At 34.8% G+C, this 18,991-nt stretch overlaps 1 protein-coding gene and 1 long non-coding RNA gene across 3 annotated transcripts in view; one reads left to right on the top strand and one right to left on the bottom strand.

Moving 5' to 3' along the window:
• DPP10 (dipeptidyl peptidase like 10) overlaps window positions 1-18,991 on the bottom strand; it is a 560,343-nt gene that overhangs the window by 126,429 nt on the left and 414,923 nt on the right. For both annotated transcript variants that reach the window (XM_069780863.1, XM_069780864.1), the window contains exon 5: window positions 16,606-16,680. In XM_069780863.1, the coding sequence (XP_069636964.1) occupies window positions 16,606-16,680 (75 nt within the window). The remainder of the gene's footprint in view (window positions 1-16,605; window positions 16,681-18,991) is intronic.
• LOC138685042 (uncharacterized) lies at window positions 1,934-6,645 on the top strand. Its single transcript, XR_011324282.1, has 2 exons — window positions 1,934-2,013; window positions 6,536-6,645. It is a non-coding gene; the product is annotated as an uncharacterized lncRNA (long non-coding RNA).

The raw sequence follows: 18,991 nt of genomic DNA, 5'->3' as shown, positions 1-18,991 counted from the left end.
AACTGAGTAGGTTGTTGCCTCCGCTCTACTATTGGAAGATGGGCCCAAGACCCCGCTGCTCTGGAGGTTAACACTTTTTACTTATTCTTCTACTCTGTAGTTTACATTCATTTATTTGTTCTCATGGCAGCACTGTCCTTTAGCATATAAAGCACTTTTCTTACCCCATCCTTTTATAAAACAAATCAAGCATTTTTAGCTCTTCTTACGAGATAGCATATCAATCTCCCTGGATCTTTTCAGGGTCTTCCTTTACACGTCTTGAGCAAAGGTGAGCAAAATTGCTCAGAAAATTTTAAAGAAGTCATGAAAAGTGTAAAATATCCAATGCAGACTGTCAGGAGAAAGACACATTGACACGACTATCCCTTTCTTTCAGGATCTTGACTACTACTTCTGCACCCTGCTGCGCAAGGTCACATCAACTGACTTGCAGATCCCCGTGCCGTATCGATTTAGTGCAGACGTGTGCAAAGAGTTTAGGGTAATCCATCTTTTTCCACCTTCCTTAAGATACGTTCATGTAATTTGCTAGTAAGTATGGATAAAGAATGATTTCTCCTTTTTCCATGATAGTTTTTAGAGCAAACACCCTCTAATACAGTGTTGTCATTTAATATGCTGCTTAAAAACAATGCAAAGGAAATGTTATTCAAGACAACTGTGTTGTTCTTATGTATGCAGAAAGCTAGCTGGCAAAGCATTTTATTCCAAAAATTTAAATTATTAAGTTGAGGATATCATTTTCTAACATGTGAGGACACTTCCAAAATAGAAGTTTCTCGGTGAATTATGTTTTTCCTTTGGCATATTGGAATTTATACCTTGTTGGGATAACACAGGAAAAAAAAAAAAGACTGTGTAAATGAGAAACATGTCAGAAACACAAATTTCTGAGAGTCTATTCATGTACAGTGTGTTCCATATATTTTTGTCAGCTAACAACGTCCTTATTTCCAAACTAATTTAAAAATTACAAAGGATTAGTGTGACATTTCTAATTTTCCTTTATTTTAGCCTCATTTTGGTGGTAATGTCTTAACACCAAATAGATAAGCTTAATGAATTCTGTTAATTAAGGCTTTCTGTGACCAGTATGTGCTCTCCACGACCCTCCACAATTAAAGACATGACAGCTAAAGATCTAGTTTCACTAAAATCATCCATAGACAATTCTTTTGGAGACGTTAGAATAATCCTTTTAAACAATCCCTCTGAACAAAGGATTTTTTCCACAGTTTGACTGAATAACTATATAAAGTGTTATCTGTATGTCCAGCCATACTTTCATGAAATATTTTCAGTTTAGAGTAATAAAGTAGCAAGTACAACAGAGATGAAACTTGATATGCCATTTGTGTAGTAAACTACATCTCCAATTTACTCAATAGCTCTTTAATCAATGTCCTGAACCAATTACCACTCGTTATTCTTGATGCATTGTAAGAGAACACATGACCATATATCACTCTCAATGATCATAACATTTTATGCTAATTTAATATACTACCATACATATCATCTCAAGGTTAAAAAGGAAAAAAAAAAGTCTCAAACATTTCTGAAAGAGATATAGCTCATGAATTTACTTTCATTTCCATTATTTAAGATAGGTAAATGTATTGATTGATAGATATGCTAGCCACTATTGGTAATAATTATCCATTTGGAGTACTTTATCAGATATAAAAAAGTAGAAATGAGGATCAAATTTAGGTGCCAGCATTTATCATCTACTGTATTCATTTTTTGCTCTGCATGTTATTTCAACTTATTTCTATACATGGGAACTTTTTGTAGTCTCAGACTTTTTTGATAAACCATTACAATGGTAAGCACTGTACAGGAATTTGAATGAACTGGGCAACCCTTCTAGTTCAGGCCATCTAGCTGCACTTGGCACGAACAAGACCATCTGCTCACTTCATCAGAAGACAGATCCAGTCTCAGTCATGTAACACCTCTGAGCCTAAGACACAACCAGCAAAATGAGCGAAGTAGTTCTGGAATCAGGTATTCTCTTACATTTAATCACTTCCTAAGCATGCTCCAGTCTCACAGTGTAGCCAAATCATAAGAAACTGCAGAGAGACTGTGTGCTCTGAATTCCCATTTTTTGCTGGAACATACTTACCTCACATTTCCTAAGATCGTTATGACTGATTTATCTATAAAAGTATCAAATATAAGACAAGTAATAAGGAAAGTAGATATTACTAATTGTGAGAAGAGGTAAAATAATACAGTAGACAGAATATGGATTAAGTGAGGATTTTCTGAGATCAAGAAATATATTTGAAAAGGGAACTTTCTCTCTTAGGGAAAGACAGAAACAAAAGGAAAATGAAGGGAGTAAGAGAGTGCATAATTGTATCTGGGAAGGAATGGGATTAAGAAACAAAAAGTTAAAGTCTCATCAACACTAAACAAGCTAGAGGAAAGAGAGGCAAGAAGAGAAAAGCCAGAGAAGTAGAAAAGGAAAAAAAGAAGGAGGCTTGGTATTAAACAGTTCTGATTATGGAAGCATACACAGAAAACACAGCAAGCATTTGGGAATGCTCCCTGGGAGAGCATAACAACAAATTACTAGGATAAATGCAAATACCTGGAAGCTTAAGACTATTAAGCTATGTAGTAAAAAAAAAGAGTTAAGAATGACGTAAGATTGGATATCGGTAATAGGGAAGAGAGTGGGAGAGAAGAGCAATCTGTTCCTCACTGTGACCCTGGCTGATTCTGTGTTTCTCCCCATTCATTTGCTTGTCACATTTACAATAATTTCTGCAATCCTATTTCACTGTAAGGTTGCAAAAAATTACTGGAACACTAATAAAAGCAAAAACACCGAAATAGACAGCCTTTCCCTGAATATTCAAAACCGTTAATGTTGTTGTTCTATTTTCAGAATACTATACAAATAGAACATAAATTGCAATGATCTACAATAACTTTAATACCAAGCTTATATTCAGATTTTTTAGTTTCCTAGCAGTGTTCACTGTATGATGATTTTAATTTCATCTGAGATACTGAAAAAAGAAATTATGGCACTGCCAAAGCAGATGGCTGCTGTAATGAATACCACAGCTGAGAGTCACAGTGAAATTCTGCTGATGAGAAGTACTATTAATATAGAAGTTTCCTTTCTCAATTTGACAGTCTGCCCTTTTGGGGAGGACTGGTTTTTAAGTGTCTCAAGGTGTTGCAAACCAGACTTTGAACTGAATTGCTGTATTTTTATTTTATGTGTATATATATTAGCTTAATTGTTTTTAAGCTTCCTATGTTGAAGTCTTACCAACTGTCCACTCCAAATGCTCCTAATCTTTTAACGAACTGAATAATTAGGCCTAACAATACATGATGAAATAGCTCAGAAGTTTTTCATGAAAGCATCCAACTGAGCTTTTTTTAATATTCAAAATTTTTTAATAAAATATGGTTATATTGCTAGTAGAGAACAACTTTCCTGTATCATTTAAAATATTAAAAAAATAGGTATATAAATATATAATATATTCAAATTTAAAACCACCTTTGTAGGACTCTTGAGAGTTATGACTCATGAATGCTTTCACGTCACTTGGGGATCTCTGAATGAAAGCTACCATGCAGAGTATTTCTATGATCAGAGTAACACCTTTTTTTCACGTCATTGAGACTCCAGAACCTCAAGCACAGCACTATGGGATCACACGTGGGTTGAGACTGAGGCACATGATAAAAAGAAAGATCAGTCTTATTTTTGAGGTGATTTAAGTTAAATAAGACTTTTGTACGAATGTTAGAGAACTTCAAAGATATGAGATCAGGTTACAGAAAAATTAACAATGAAATAGCCATATACTCCCTACTAAAATGATAAGTAGCACTTCAGTTTGCTAATTTAAGTCTAACTACAGTATATTTATACTATTTCAAGTAAGTTCTTCAACCACTATGGTAACCCGAGACTTCCTGGTACAATGCCAGGTTCAGATAGCACATTTTTTGAGAAGAGACTCTTCAGCTTTGACCAACATTCACAGACATCATTACATGACAAATATAAACCTCGCAACAAAGTGTAAAGGCCTATACAGCAAATTAAACTATTTACTCAATCCGCTATCTGAAAGAAGCCTCCAAAAAAAGGTTACATTAGTACCAATGATCTGCCCTGAGCTAAAAAGCACATTTAACACCATGTCCTTTAAGATCTTCATTACACCTCTGTACCAAAACTTTCATTACTGTTAGTGTTGCTGACTCAAGAAGACACCTGAGACAAAGAATAAAGTAGCACTAGCATCATGTGCTAAAGAGAGACACAAAGTTACTTCTGCCAGCTTGATCTTCTGTATCTTACTGAGGACTGAAAATCAAAGTTTTAAAGGAAACTGAGAAAGCCAGATGCATCTTTAGAACACATGAGTACTACATGGTATCAGTAAGGACTAGAGCTAGTAGGTCCATTGCAGCTGCAAATTATCTAAATGTATAAACAAATAAACAATCAACTTGTATAGCAACTTATGTTACTAAATGATACAGCATGAAAACAAGAATCTTTTCTCAGCTGATCTAATAATAGGTATAGCCTCTTCCTACTAACCCTCCTCCAAGCTAAGTTTAGAAAAAGGTGAATTTTTGCAGGAATAAACTATATAAAGTCATAAATCCTCCATCAGAACTTGAATGGGAGTTCAAGCCATTGAGCAGATTTTGTTAGATCACAGACACAGCCATCCTCAGGGGACAGTACAGAGACAAGGAATTATCACAGGAAACACCGAGATTCAGATGCACTTAGCACAGAGGATCGGTAACTTATTTGCTGTACTCTGCGAATCTGGCCAGCATGGCTGGTGAAGACCAGGGAGGGATGCAAAGGCCCTGTTCATCTTCTAATTACTCCTTGATCAAAATCCCAAAGAGAGAACAGCTGATGTGAGTAGGAGTGGTACCAATCCAATCCCAACTCCCCATAAGGGAGAAGGAGAAGCAGAAGAATAAACTTGCTCTCACTCCCCTATGCAGCCTCTTAGTCTTAAACACGTTAAACACAGTATGTTCATATACATGTCAGTACAATGGAGGAAGGGTCTTAAAAGAAACCATGGACAGATGAAGTTGACCGTGACAAGAACTTGAATCAATTCTTGTCTCAACATCTACAAGAAGCAGCTGACAGTCACATTCAGGAAGCCTTCCACTGGAGGAAAATGTAGTCTTAAAATATCTTTAAGATAATCACACTGAAGACAGCAATTAGAACCACTACAAGCTGACGTTGCATCAGGACCAAGTGACTTGCACCCAAAATACTACAGAAAATAACAATGATGATAAGGAGCTGTCAAAAGTCTCTGTCATGGCTGTCCCCAAGGAGAGGGAACACCACGGGAAGCAAGATGACTAATGTTCAAAAAGGTGCAAACAACCTACAGACGTAAAGGCTGACTTAGGGCACAATGAGCCTCTGAAAACATTGATAAATCTATCCTCTACAAGATCCTGCTGAAAATCCTAGCGGCGCACTGTGCCTTATTCATTGTCCACCTGGCTCATGATGTCACATTACGGAGATGACTTTATTATGTTTGTGTGATAGGTAGACAAGAGCTGATCCAAAAGTCCATTTTAAAGTCAATGGAAAAAGTTCCACTGACTTTAATGGCATTTTCACCAAGTTCAGAAGTGGTAAGAAGTTTCGGTGCCTGCTAAATAAAGGTTGCTACTTAAAGTTAGTGATATGGCCTGCACAGTGAAAGATTGTGGAAGAAAATTAAATTCTGATGCGTTTACACTGGTTCTCTGAAATGTGACAAGCAGCTTTGGAGCTCCTGTGGCACACAACACCCTCCAGCTTCAAGATCATTTTTGTATAGGCATTTGGGAAGAGCAAATATTCTCCATGGGACAGCTTTTAAACATGTTTGCTCATGTTCCAGGCCATTTGCCATTGCTACAGGTTGTCTTTACCACAGGTACTGACACTTGAACTTGTCTTTGGAGTGACTGATTTCTTCCAAAAAGGTGCCAGGATTTTAAGATTTCAAACTACTTGGTTTATTTTTCGTTATGAAAACAAGCAATCAAAAAAAGCCACCTCCCCAGCAATTTGAGTGAATGCACAATACAGAAAGTCTCTCCTTCAAGTCAAAAAACATGTATTGCTTAAGAATGTTATAGTTACACTTTTAGTTTGTGCATTAGATTCTTCTGACCAGGAACTTGCAATTTGGAATTAAAAGGCAGTTGCAAGCCTTACCCGCTGCTGTGCATTTTCTTTTGGTTTAAGTCACTAATTATTTTTTCCAACTTGTCTATTTTAAGCAAAATTTAATTATTATTCAATGTGCGCTGCTGATAGAGACAGAATTATGCAGAATAACTGAAAAAGCAGATTTCTTTTTTTTCCCTCTCACAGTTTAGAATAATTGCTTTCCCGATCTGGCCAGCCTGTTTGACTATTTAATCATAATAAGAAGTAATTGTGAACCTTCAGTCTGAGCTGAGGTTTTTCCTTCATCTGATTTTCCTTGTTTTGCAGAGCACAAACATTTCAGAACTTCTTCCACCCAAATCCGATTGCTGCAGTGAGAATTATATCTGTTCATGTATCTGGAGAGGCAGAGGATGAGATTTCTCATATACACAAAGGTATAGAAACTTTTGGAGATTAAGAATCTAAGTGAACGTAAAAGAAAAGGACGAATAAAACTACTGAGAATGGTTTAAGGAATATTTATGTACTATTTGGCACTTTATGAAACTGGACATGTAGGTAGACGTTTGACATTTGTTTTCTTTCCTGGGAACTGTTCCAAAAAATAGATTTTTTTTTTTTTTTAAATCTTGGGAGTCTTTATCTAAAGGGGGAATACTGCTGACATGACAATACTGACTCACAGACTCACCCAGGTTGAAAGGATCTTAGGAGGTCATTAGTCCAACTTCCCGCACAAAGCAGGACCAACACTGAATCCAGACCAGGTGGCACAGGGCTTGGTCCAGACGGGTCCTGAAAGTGTACAGCCCCTCTGGGCAAAGTTAAATTAAGCTTGATTGCATTTAACAAATGAAATAGGATATGCATATAATGCTTGGGGGTTTTGATTCCAAGATAGCGTCACTGACAGAATTCAGTCAAAAGATGTATGGCAACATTGACGAAACTAGAGAAGTATTAACTGTTTTGTTTTGTATATGCTTCTACTTTGTCCATATTGTTGTTTAAATTCTAGGTTACTTTAAAATAAATTTTTCAATCCATATTTATTTAAATATATACATATATTTATATATACATATATTTAAATGCATCCTTATATACATTTAAAATGTGAAAAACAGCAGGGCTCCTCTACAGAGATTTGGTTTAGCTTTCCTAAAGATATTTAAAAAACAACCTAGTACCTCTTCTATTAATGTGACTTCAACCACATGCTAGCAGATCAATCAATATTGTGGAATAACTCTGCCTCTTAATTTCTATTTTAACCATGATTTTTAACAATCAAAGACAAAGTATTTCAAAAGATGAAAACTTTGGCCTTCTGGACTGTGCGTAAGCTTTCTGTTTCAGATATCACATGTATCTGAAAAGATTTTTTGTATCAAATGTTGTTGCATTTAGAAAAAAACAGAAACTCACTAAGTTTGTAAATCCCTAGTTTGTAAATCTAATTCATAACACTGCAGCCAGAGAAAGATGTTAATTCCTTTTGGTATAAAATTCATGACCACTAACAACATATACTAGTTTGGCTGCAAGACTAAAATTCTGAATGCGTGATCAATGACTATTTTAAGATTAAGTGACCATTTGGGATTACATTCATCAATACTAATGGTATCTTATTTAAAAGTTTAATGAGAAAGCTATAATGCATATCACATTTCTCAGTAAGATACATTATTATTGAATTTCAGATAGAGGCTATTATGAAAAATGAAACAAAAGCAAAAAACCCCCATTGTTTAAAACTGATTTTCTAAGTGTATTGAACACATGAACTGACTGTAGGCATTTGTTAAGAGGGCTATTCTTTAAGTAATTCAATCTTGTTTATTTTCAGTACATATAGAAAGAGTGTGTCTTTTAAGTTAGATCTGATATGAGTCATTATGGAACATGCTGATGCCTATATCATAAAAAACATACATGGCATTTTCAGTAAAATGTTTTAACATATGGGTCAGTCAGATCCATGAAGTGATTTTGCTCCTCAGAAGTCATTTATTCACTGTATTTGAAGATGTGAGCCAGCTCTTGTATTTGAGAAATCAATAAGTGTAGCAGTTGAACTAACAATGATTCATGCTCAGGGTAAAACCTGTCAAAACTGAGAGATGTGTAAAATATTCTTTTAGTCCATATTCTTTTGGTAGCAAGGAAGGGAATCATTATTTCTTGGGAGCATGGAAGAAGCAATTTTTAAAAACATAAGGGTGTATCAGTTGATTCTAATTGCGTGTGGTGAACTCTGGCAGATCTTAATCCAAATTAAAGCTCTGTTCAGCTTTTCCAGACTCTAACAGCTACTAATACAGTCTCCAATTAGGACTCCTAACAGTCCTTGCCCTGTTATTTATTCAGGCTGTCCTTGGGGTATTTTTATTTAAAAAACAAACAAACAAACAAACAAAACCAAAAACCAACCCAACAAAAAAAACCACAAACAAACTTATTTTTCCATTCAGCATTGCTGAAGAAGACTTAGTCTCACAGATATTTGATAAAAATTTCACTAGGATCTCATCTTCCAAAAAAATACATAACAATATAATTGTAAAACTAACTTTCAGTTGTACGCTATTTCTGGTAACATCATTAGTACACAAAACAGATAGTAGCAAGAAGTAAGTGGAATTTTAAAAAACCCACCTTCTAAACACAGTGTTTTTTTGTCTATAGGCTGTGATGGACAAACCCTTCACTTACAATGGACATTTCTGGGACATTTCTGCGTATTATCAATGCACAGAAGAGAAATGGGGAGGATGTGATAGGGTTGGCAGTTTCACAGCAGAAGCTAGACCTTATGCTGTATAAAATAAGTTGTTAAAGGGAGCTGCTGACTTAAATAGTGTAATATTGCTTATTTATATAGCATTAGCCCACAGGGATTCCAATCCTCCTAGATTATTATGGGATGTAGGAATACGACCACGTGAAAAATCACAGTTTTGTTAAGACTGTTTCTAAACTGCTGGGTCTTGGTAACTGAACTGGACCCTACCTAAGTCTTCCTGAAATAAGAGTATTCATACTTGATAAGAATGTCAATATTATTGAAAATAAATACTTTTTCTGTCAGTAAAAATTTTGTTTGAAAAGCTAAATGCCCTAGAATCAATTTTTACTGAACAATAGCAAAGCACAATGTTCTTTTTCAATACTGTCTTTGAAAAATAAGTTGAAAACATGAATTCTGATTTTTCAACTCTGGCAATTCTGAATGAGAAAAAAGAGCCATCTTCTACCTAAATTAGAATTATTCATTTTGTTTACTTATAAAACTTGAGATTGAACAGCAATCCTGTAAGTATAAATGGAACAGAGAGACCCAGTAAGTTATTTGAAAAACAGCAATACCTTGTGTCTCATGTCATTTCCTATGAAAAGTGAAGGGTGTTCTATTCTTTTTAACTGTTACAAAAGGCTGAATCTGTGTATATGAACTCTTCAGCTGATGAAAGAAAGCACTTTCTAGAAGAAATTAAAAAAACCCTTCTGAAGAATAAGTAAATGGATGCATATGGACATGTATGTGACATGATAGCTTTCATATTAGATTCTAAAAAACAGTGGAAGCATCCCAATAGTACCCCTGTTTCCCTACCTTTTTAGTTCCAAATTTTTTTGAAGGAAAAGATTGTGACAATTCACCCCCTGTTCTGCAGGTGATCATTGTAAAGCCCTGGCAGAGAGCAGCCCCATCCTCCCATCACAAATATGCCAATAATGTAACTATAATAATGCATATACAAAGACAAATAATACAAAAGATATGCAGATACTCCAGGTATAACTCCGCTACTTCCAATAAGTAGTAAGCTGTCTGATGAATTGAATGCAAGTACTTAAGAGGACTGCAATTAAACATGGATGAAACGTGAAGAGGCTGTTTATCAGACAAATACTAAACAAACATCAATGCCCAAGATTCTCAACATAGAATACACTCTTTCTATTCTTCCTCATCTTCTATTTATGGGGACTGGTGGTTATTACGTTTTGCCACATAAGTTAGACAAAACCTTGGATAGAAGTGGGACACTATGTATTCCTATGAATACTCACTCCTGTGGGATAATTCACAATAGCACAGTGTCACCAAATTCATTTTGCCATGTTTTACTACAAAGCACATCATCTCAGGCAAAGACCTTGTCTTTTTATATCTTTAAAATGCCTTTCATATCTGTGGAGCTATATAAAATAAAGTCAGATATATGTAATAGATGAGTAGTATGCCAGGATCACCTACAGCCTAGCTATTATGTTAACTAATTCTAATCTATCCAGCTAAAACTCTGACTCAAAGTAAAACAACAGCCTTTAAAAGGGGAAAATTCGAGGAGCCCTCTTCCATTAATTGCTCAATATCTGACCTTTTAATCGTGTCCTACCTAAGACAGGAATAAAATATATCACAAAAATATTTGCAAGAAATAACTTCAAATATTGGGGGAGGATCTTACTTAAAATTTCCTTCTTATTTTTTTTTCTCACTGCCCTAAGCTGATAAAAATTGGTCTTTCATGTTCTTGACAACAGATAAAGATGAATGGGAAAGTCATGTCTGGATCAGACTTTTATTTATGATCTCCTAAGTTCAGGAGTATGCACATGCATGATTTGCTTCTGGACTCATCTCAAAATGAACAAATGAAAGATGAAAGATCACCCTCAGAACCTAAATAAACACACATGAAAAACAGGTTTATCTAAAGAAGCACGCATTTCTGGAGAAAAAAGTTGACAGTACGAATTTTATATCAGATCTTTACTTCATAGACAGCTCTACATAAATGTCATTGTCCAGATCACTGCTTGTTTAAGAAGTCTTTTGTTATTCTTTTGTATGGAATAATCTTGTTGAGAAAATATTGTTTCCATGCGTTAGAAGACAGATTTCATTTCATCCTTGTTGCATATGTTTCCAACCATTAGCTGGTACTCCAGATAATGCTCATCAAAGTCAGATTTTCATAAGCACTGTATAAACTATCTTGTTGAAAACACCTGCAGATGTTAACACCAAACAGTGTCTTGATTAAAAATAAGACATAATGCGAGGTGATTTCTTTATCCTTGAATTTTTGCAGAAAAAAAAGCAATAATTAATTTCACTGACCAAGAAGATTACTGAGAATTGAACATTTAGTTTCCACCTACTTGGTAGAAAGATAATCTAATGCAGAACAGATAATCATAATTTAAGACTTAATTGAATTTTTCCCCTCATGGATTCTTCTAATCTGCAGACAAACTCCTGCAGATCCTTTCAGTACACTCGAGTAAACCAGTATCAGAGGTAATCTCTAAGAGTTTGATGAGCATGTCACTTGTTGCTGTCCACCCTCCATTCGCTATAGACTGTGGTCAGTAGTCCCTATCATTATCCTCTAAAAATAGGTATTACAGCAGCAAAGTTATGATAGGCATCAGCACACGGCAGATAAGTAACTTCTTTCTCTTGGAGTTTCTTTGCTTCAGATACTGTATTGGACTCTCATCTTTACTTCAATACATTAAACTACAAATATTCAGAAACACTTTTGAAATATTTTTCATTCCTACTGAATGAGTGACTTTTAGATCTAAAACTATTTTTCTCCTACCCTTCTGAAGAGGATTGGATTATTCTTCATCCTGATCTTACCATAAGAATTATTAGAAGCTATTTTCACGGTGTTTTAAGCTAAATACATTGTTTTATTAAAATTCTCTAGCTAAAAAACATTACGGTTTGAAGCCCTAATTCAGGAAAACATTTCCTTTTTTAGAGAGTGTACAAATGCTTATGCTTCTAAACTAGAGCTGAACTTTAATCTCTTTTTTAAACACATTTCTGAACCAAGAGCTAAAAAAACCTGTGCATAATTCATTTTGCATTGAAAGCAGAAAATGATGCATTAGTAATAGTAAAGAGAATAAAGTAGGAAAAAATACTTAAAGTTGGTATTCAAAAGTGATTTGAAAGTAGGGAAAAGGAAAAGACAGTTTGTAGGAAAAAAACCAAAATCACAAGCAAGGGAGTATTAAATCAAGTGAGGAAAAAAAGGGGACTTGCAAAGAAAAAGAGGAACTGATCTCATTTACTTCTTCACTTGCTCTTCTGTGGCATATTATATTCCAGCAAGAGCATGGGGAGAACATGCCTATGATGTCTGAGCAAAAAAACCCACTAATATCCAGAATAAAGCTTATTTTCATTTCACATGGACTCCAGGGACAACTCATCTTCTGCTGAGGGACACCAAAATTCCCCAATGGCAAAAGAACTTCTTAGGGCTTGATACTCACTGCACTGCAAATTGCAAATTTACTGCCCCAATCTTTATCACTAATGCAAGAACAGAGTATCTGATTTCCATTTTCTAATCAAAACTATAAATCAGGTTTTGGTAGTTGTGAATAACACCACAAGCAGAGTAAGAAAAATTTTAAATGTCATTTTAACACAGTCCTTATTGAAAGCAATAGCGAAATAACCTTTCCTCTGGAAATCTCAACCGGCTTAGATGCTCTGCCTCTCAGAGCATCACATTCTTTGCTCATACCTTGACAATCTTCAAAGGAAAATCAAAAAGATACAGCACTGCAAAACTGTCCCCTCTCTGCATACAATACATACAATGGCTTCCCTGCTGCTGCGTTCACACTGTCCCAGAAGAATCAGGATGGCAGGACATTCAGCAAGAATGTATGTGTTCATTTCTCAAATTAGTTCCTACTTACTGATCTGTCGCCTTGCAAAGTGAGACTTTTTCAGTGATGCCGACCAAATTACCATGAGTGACAGAAAGAAAGTCTGAACTACATACAGTTGATCCATGCAAGTTTTGGCAAAGTCAAAAAACTTGGAGAATTGATGAAAGCATTTCCAAAGCATGAAGAACTATGGAGTACTGCAGCAAAGAACACACAGAAAGCACCTCTAAAATTGCCACAGCCTTCTGTTAAAAAAGAAAAAGCCAGACAGCCACAGTGCTTATGCCAGTAATACTGGCTTACATTCTGTGACCTGCTATGATATAGATGGAGGGAATTTGATGTCCAGAAATCAATTTACAACACTTTGAATTCCTTAGCAAAGGAATCTTCTTCCACATGAATTTTTTAGAGCTATACCAAAACAGCTGCTATGCCACATGAAATAGTTTTGTTCCTTCTATTAAGCATGATTTAAATGATTCATTCAATTATTACTTTTGTATTCAAAGATGGCTTATTTTCATGCAGATTTATGTCCCGTTATGCATAGAGGACATTCTTAATTGTGCTGAAACAACTGCAAATTTAATTAAAGTTTGCCATTCCAAGCATAAAATAGATTAAAGAAAATGCTGACAACAGTAAACTAAATATTCAACTATTTAATTTAACTCAACATTTATTTTTAATCCAAACATCAAAATAACCTTGTTTCTAATTACAATTTCATGACAAAATGTCTTGAAGAAACATTTGTCTCTATTTTTCTCCAATCTGTTCAGCTGAAACACACTAGCTTATTTATAAAACTGTTGATTAATAAATCTGTTCCAGCTGTATTACTGTATGTTACAAAGAACACAGATTAATGTATGTAAACAACCATTATAATTTTAAAAACCCAAAGTCTTGACAGTCTGCAAAAGCAGAAATCCCATCAAATACGTTACAGTGTAATTATACACCTAAATCTTAACAAAGAAGGAAAAATAAGGGGCAAACATAGGTAGTAACGTCCAGGGGTCTGAGGAAATTTGTAGCAGATGGTGAGATTAACTAAATACTTACAATAAGTTACTTGCAATTCCTTGAACTGGGTATTATTAAAGACTCAACCATGTGTTGTAGCAAATTACAATAAGCAAATCCTCAGTTTTGTAAAAAGTTACATTCAAATGAGATATGAAGAAAGAATCTGGCCTGATTCTACTGAAACTAATTTGAAAATCTCTAATTAAGTTATACCGTTTAATATTAATTTAATTTTATAGGCAATAAATTTAATAATTTATAGTTAACAGCCAGGGGAAGGAGTAAGGTAGACAGGCAGATTTCCTCTCATCCAGACCCAATAAGTCTGGCTCTGACTGAGAAAAAAAAAGAAGGAAAAAAAAAAAAAAAAGAGAAGGCCCAAGAAGAATGAACAGTAACTTAACCCTTTGTGTTATTCGGAAGCATTAGTTATGCAGAAATAAAGAGGCTTTCCAAGGCATTGCATACCTTTTCCCCAACAGATTTGGGGAAAACAGAAGTGTCTCACCAGCCTAACAAATGTCCCGAGAATCAAAAAATTTGGAGGAAAAAAGGCTTTTTACCACATATTCACAATAATATTTTTTTGTAACTTCTAAAAGAATTGGCTTAGACTCTCTTTGGTTATTTTCCCTTCCACCCAAAGCAACAGATTCTTCTCAGGAGGTTAACAGACTTCAATGGCATTTTTATTATTTATATCTGACTGACAACATCCAGTTATTAACCAATTTCAGCACCATCACCGCCACTTCTAGAGGACACAACAATCACAGTATGTTTCTGGTTTGAAAGCCATGAGCCTAGCTGGAGCACATTGAGAGTAAGAATCACAAGCCTCATCCAAAGCCATCCAGGACTACCACCACAAATTGCTTGCTAAATCCTGTTCATTTCTCATTTTAATTACTTCTTGTCAATATACTTGAGCAACGGAAATGGCTAGATGCAAAATCTAAATGCTGCAAACCTCATCCCTCTAAGTAACTTCCAGCAACTGGACTGTAAAATGAAGGCAAAGCTTCTTTTTGCAACAAAACCAAGAATGAAACACAGAAAGGGAGTTCTACTGCAAAGGGATATATTCAGCATGCATTGAGAGCAATTTGCATGTCAATGGACCATCTTTATTGTGGGGCAGGCATTCATCCCCGATGTTACTACATTTAGATGCAATAAAGTGTGATGGATACTATCATGTTTTCCTTATTTTTCTACAGCAGCTATATATGCTATTACTAAGAAAATCCCAAACGAACCAACCCATCCAAAACAAAAATTTCAATAGATCACATGAGGAAATTAAGTCAGTATGAGGGATTATTAAACTCTTTCACACAGTAAGAAGCAATCAAGAAGGGAAACAGCAAGGAGCAAGTATTTTTCAGACAGGAATCAAACTGGAACCCTTCACAACAAAAATAGAGAACTGAACAACAGCAGCTTTTTCGTGGTTTATTCATACATGAGTATCATAAAAAGAGCTTGATCCAGAAGCCACTAGAATTGGTAGAAGAAAAACCTACTTGGATCTAGTACCAAGTAAATGAATCATTTTATATCAACACCTTTAGAATATTTCAGATCAGCTTTCAGCACATTTTCCAGTTTGCAGATGTAATTAAAGCTGCGGGTATACAGATCAATACCAACAGTGTTACCAGAAGGCTGGAAAGGTTTGTATACTGACCTGGAAATGAATATTTTATTGTTCTAAGAATTTCGGTCCACAACACACAGCTATTGTATTATCAGTTCCCAACACAAAATAAATAAACTACTAGACTGTAGTATAATGTGATAAACAATAGTAATCTTTTGTCATTCCTGAACATTGACTTCTGATATTAAGGTCACAGGTATTAACAGGTATTTCTAAATTTTACTGTTTCAAAATAAAAAAAAAAAAAAAACACCACAAAAAAACCCCACAACCCAAACTTGCTTGAATAACCACTAAGTCTATCAATCCAGAACTATTCTGTAATGAAGAGCAGTTCATACTTTAATAGTACTTTTTATGCAAACACCAATATGCATAGAGGAAATTCATAAGACCATTTTCATTTTTGTTTGTGTTCAAAGATTTATTTTAGAAAACTCTCTATGGCATTATTGAATGAAATTCTTTTGACAACATAATAGCCTTCAAAATCACTAAATACTATGACAAACAAAGAATACACTCCATTATATAGTCCAAGAGACTTTCAGACTGTCAGGTTTCAGACTACTGAGGCCAACAATAAAAATTCCATGACGTGAATCAGCCTAGATATATTTTTTTTTAGTATAGTCCATAAATGACATGTACAGCTGCCTAAAATAGAGGGAATATTAAAAGATAGGCTTTCACATAATCACCTAGTAAGAGAACAGTTTAAGGGTTATGAAACCTCTACCACAAAACTGGCATGACACTTCAGAGGAGCCATGGCAATTTACCTCAACTGAGAACCTTGCAGTATGACTGTACACACTTAAATACATACTTCGCCATCACTGCATCAGAAGGTTTTGGCAAGAGAAATCAAGTGAATGAATCAAATTATATTATGTGGAATCACAGATGAACTATACAAAACAACAAGGGTGTCAGAATTTTAGTTCAGAGGCTCTTTGATTATGAATGGTTGGCTTACCTGTTTAACATCATATGCAAGAAGAACAAATCTTAAGTCTGGTGAAACAGAGTATCTTGATGCTTTGAACGTTACCTAAAATGAAGTAACAATAAAAGTGAGTTTGCAATAAGAAGGATCATTTTTAAAAAATTTTCTAGAGCTAATTTAAGAACTTCCCATTCGTAAGACAAATCTGGTTTAGGACACCTATGTAATTTTCACAAAAGAAGGAATCAAATAATTCTTAGTCTAATTTGCTGGTATCAGTACAATGGCAACAGATGAATCTGTCTTCAACACTAAATACCAGCTAAGAAGCTGATGAGATTTCTATCATGATTGCAAGCACTAAGCTTATGGATAACAACTATAACCAATTCACTTAGAGAGGATGAAGGAAGACACTTTGGTTGGTGTGTACTTCAGGAATGATTATAACAGAGATTCATCACTAGGTTAGGCTTAAAGATAACATACAAGAAAAAGAATAGGCATGCACTATGTCTCTATTACTTTTCTTTTAACACCACATACATAAACATTTTGCTAGACAACTTGCACTAAAGAAAAACTCTTTCTTATAAGAAAGAAAATACTTCATGGGGAGCAAAGTGAAACATAAGGTAGCAGTATAAAACTAATATTGCTTTACATCTATCCAAGATTACATGACACCCAATTGAATTCAGGGCTGTAATTTAATCAAGGGGTAATGTTGATGTCAGAAAGAATTTAATGCATCTAATGTATGAGTAAGATGAGAACATGCTTTACAGGGCACTGAAGGAAATAATTTAAATGAATCTCAAGACATCTATTTGCAGAATGAAAGCAAAGGTGAGAAGAAGTGAAAAATGAAGATAAGAATAGAAAATGTAGGATAGAAAAAATAATGGAACCACAATGGTAGAAGATGAAAGAAAATAAACGAATACCTATGCAGAACAAGATCTCTCCACTATTCAAAGGAAGGCTCTCCCTTATTTTACTTCTTAAGCATCTTGTTCTGGTTAGCCTAATCCCACTGCTAAACTAATGAATTCAACAGGAGTTTAAGCTACACAAACCAGAAGTCACAAACTAATACATTCAGAGTACCTAAGAAATTATTCCTAAAAAAAAAAACAAAACCAAAAGCTAATCTTCCAATAAACTAAGAAGATGCTGTGTTTTGATATACAGATTAAACTCAGGTTCCTAGGTAATATAATTAGAATCAAGCTATCCAAAGAAATCAAAGAGAAAAAACTAGTTTTGAAGATAAACTGCATATTAGTTTTATACAAGAGCATGACAGTATCAACAGTTTGAGGATAAATCTGCAGTCTTGAGGAAAGAAGAGGAAAAAAAAGAAAAAAAAAAAGTAAAAGTATCCTTTTGTATCCTACAAAGCATTCAGAACAGATTTCTACTGTGCTCAAACTAGCTTTTATGAGTTAACCATCCTTAAGCAGAGACTATGTTAATCTATGAGTAACATTCACTTTTCTTGGCACATCACTGTAAACAGTTTTAGATGTGAATTTCTCTGCTTTCTAGCAGTTTATTAATTATTGCCCCACTACCTCAGCCTTCAGCAATATATAACCCAGGCAGCTTTCCAAATTTATTCTCAGGGAGCGTGGTACTTACCATTTCAGGCATTTAGTAAGAATCTTCAGTCACTGATTATGCCACCACAAAAGTAATGATACACTTAATGCAAACACCTGAGTAGCTCAGCTGCAAACTATTGGCAGTCTGAGGCAACACCAGCAAGAGGTACTCACATACTCTATATCCAAGTATAGAGTCTTGTGGATTTGGGCTTTAAAATCATTTGAATCCTACTGAAGATGACCTTGTTCATTCACCTTGCATTCACCTGCAAAATTCTGTTTGCCTCCAGAAATGCCTCAGACACATGGCGTACATGCAATGCCAATAAGCTATAATGTCTTGATTGCAAGTAATGGTTTTGGCAAAATAGTTTTCTTTTTGTTGGTATAATGGCATTATTCTTGTTAAAAGGAGCATAAAACTCTTTCATACTTTTTAATGGTTAACTTAAGAAACAAGAAAATAAAAATTAGACCAGCAGAAATCATGTGTTCATTGCCAAAGCTGATAGCAATGCTGATTTCTTTAAATTATCATAAAAACATAATTAGCCCATTTTTTTAAAGTTGGATTTACAATCAAGCCTTTAAGAAAATGTATGTTTCATTCCAATATAATTTCAGAGAGATTTAAGTGACTTACAGTCACTTAAAGTGATTTAGATTTCCTTAGAATTCTCTTTTGGTTTTTTTTTTACAGACAAGCACAATTTCAGCACTAAATTCAGAAACTGTCTACTTGTATGCACAGAAGAGGCACTTCTAGATTAACAACAGGAAAAAAAAAAAATCACCTGACTCATTCC

This window comes from Haliaeetus albicilla, chromosome 4 (genome assembly GCF_947461875.1).
Source record: "Haliaeetus albicilla chromosome 4, bHalAlb1.1, whole genome shotgun sequence".
Classification (NCBI taxonomy): Eukaryota; Metazoa; Chordata; class Aves; order Accipitriformes; family Accipitridae; genus Haliaeetus; species Haliaeetus albicilla.
Note: the sequence above shows the minus strand (reverse complement) of the source record. Positions and strands in the feature narration are given on the sequence as shown.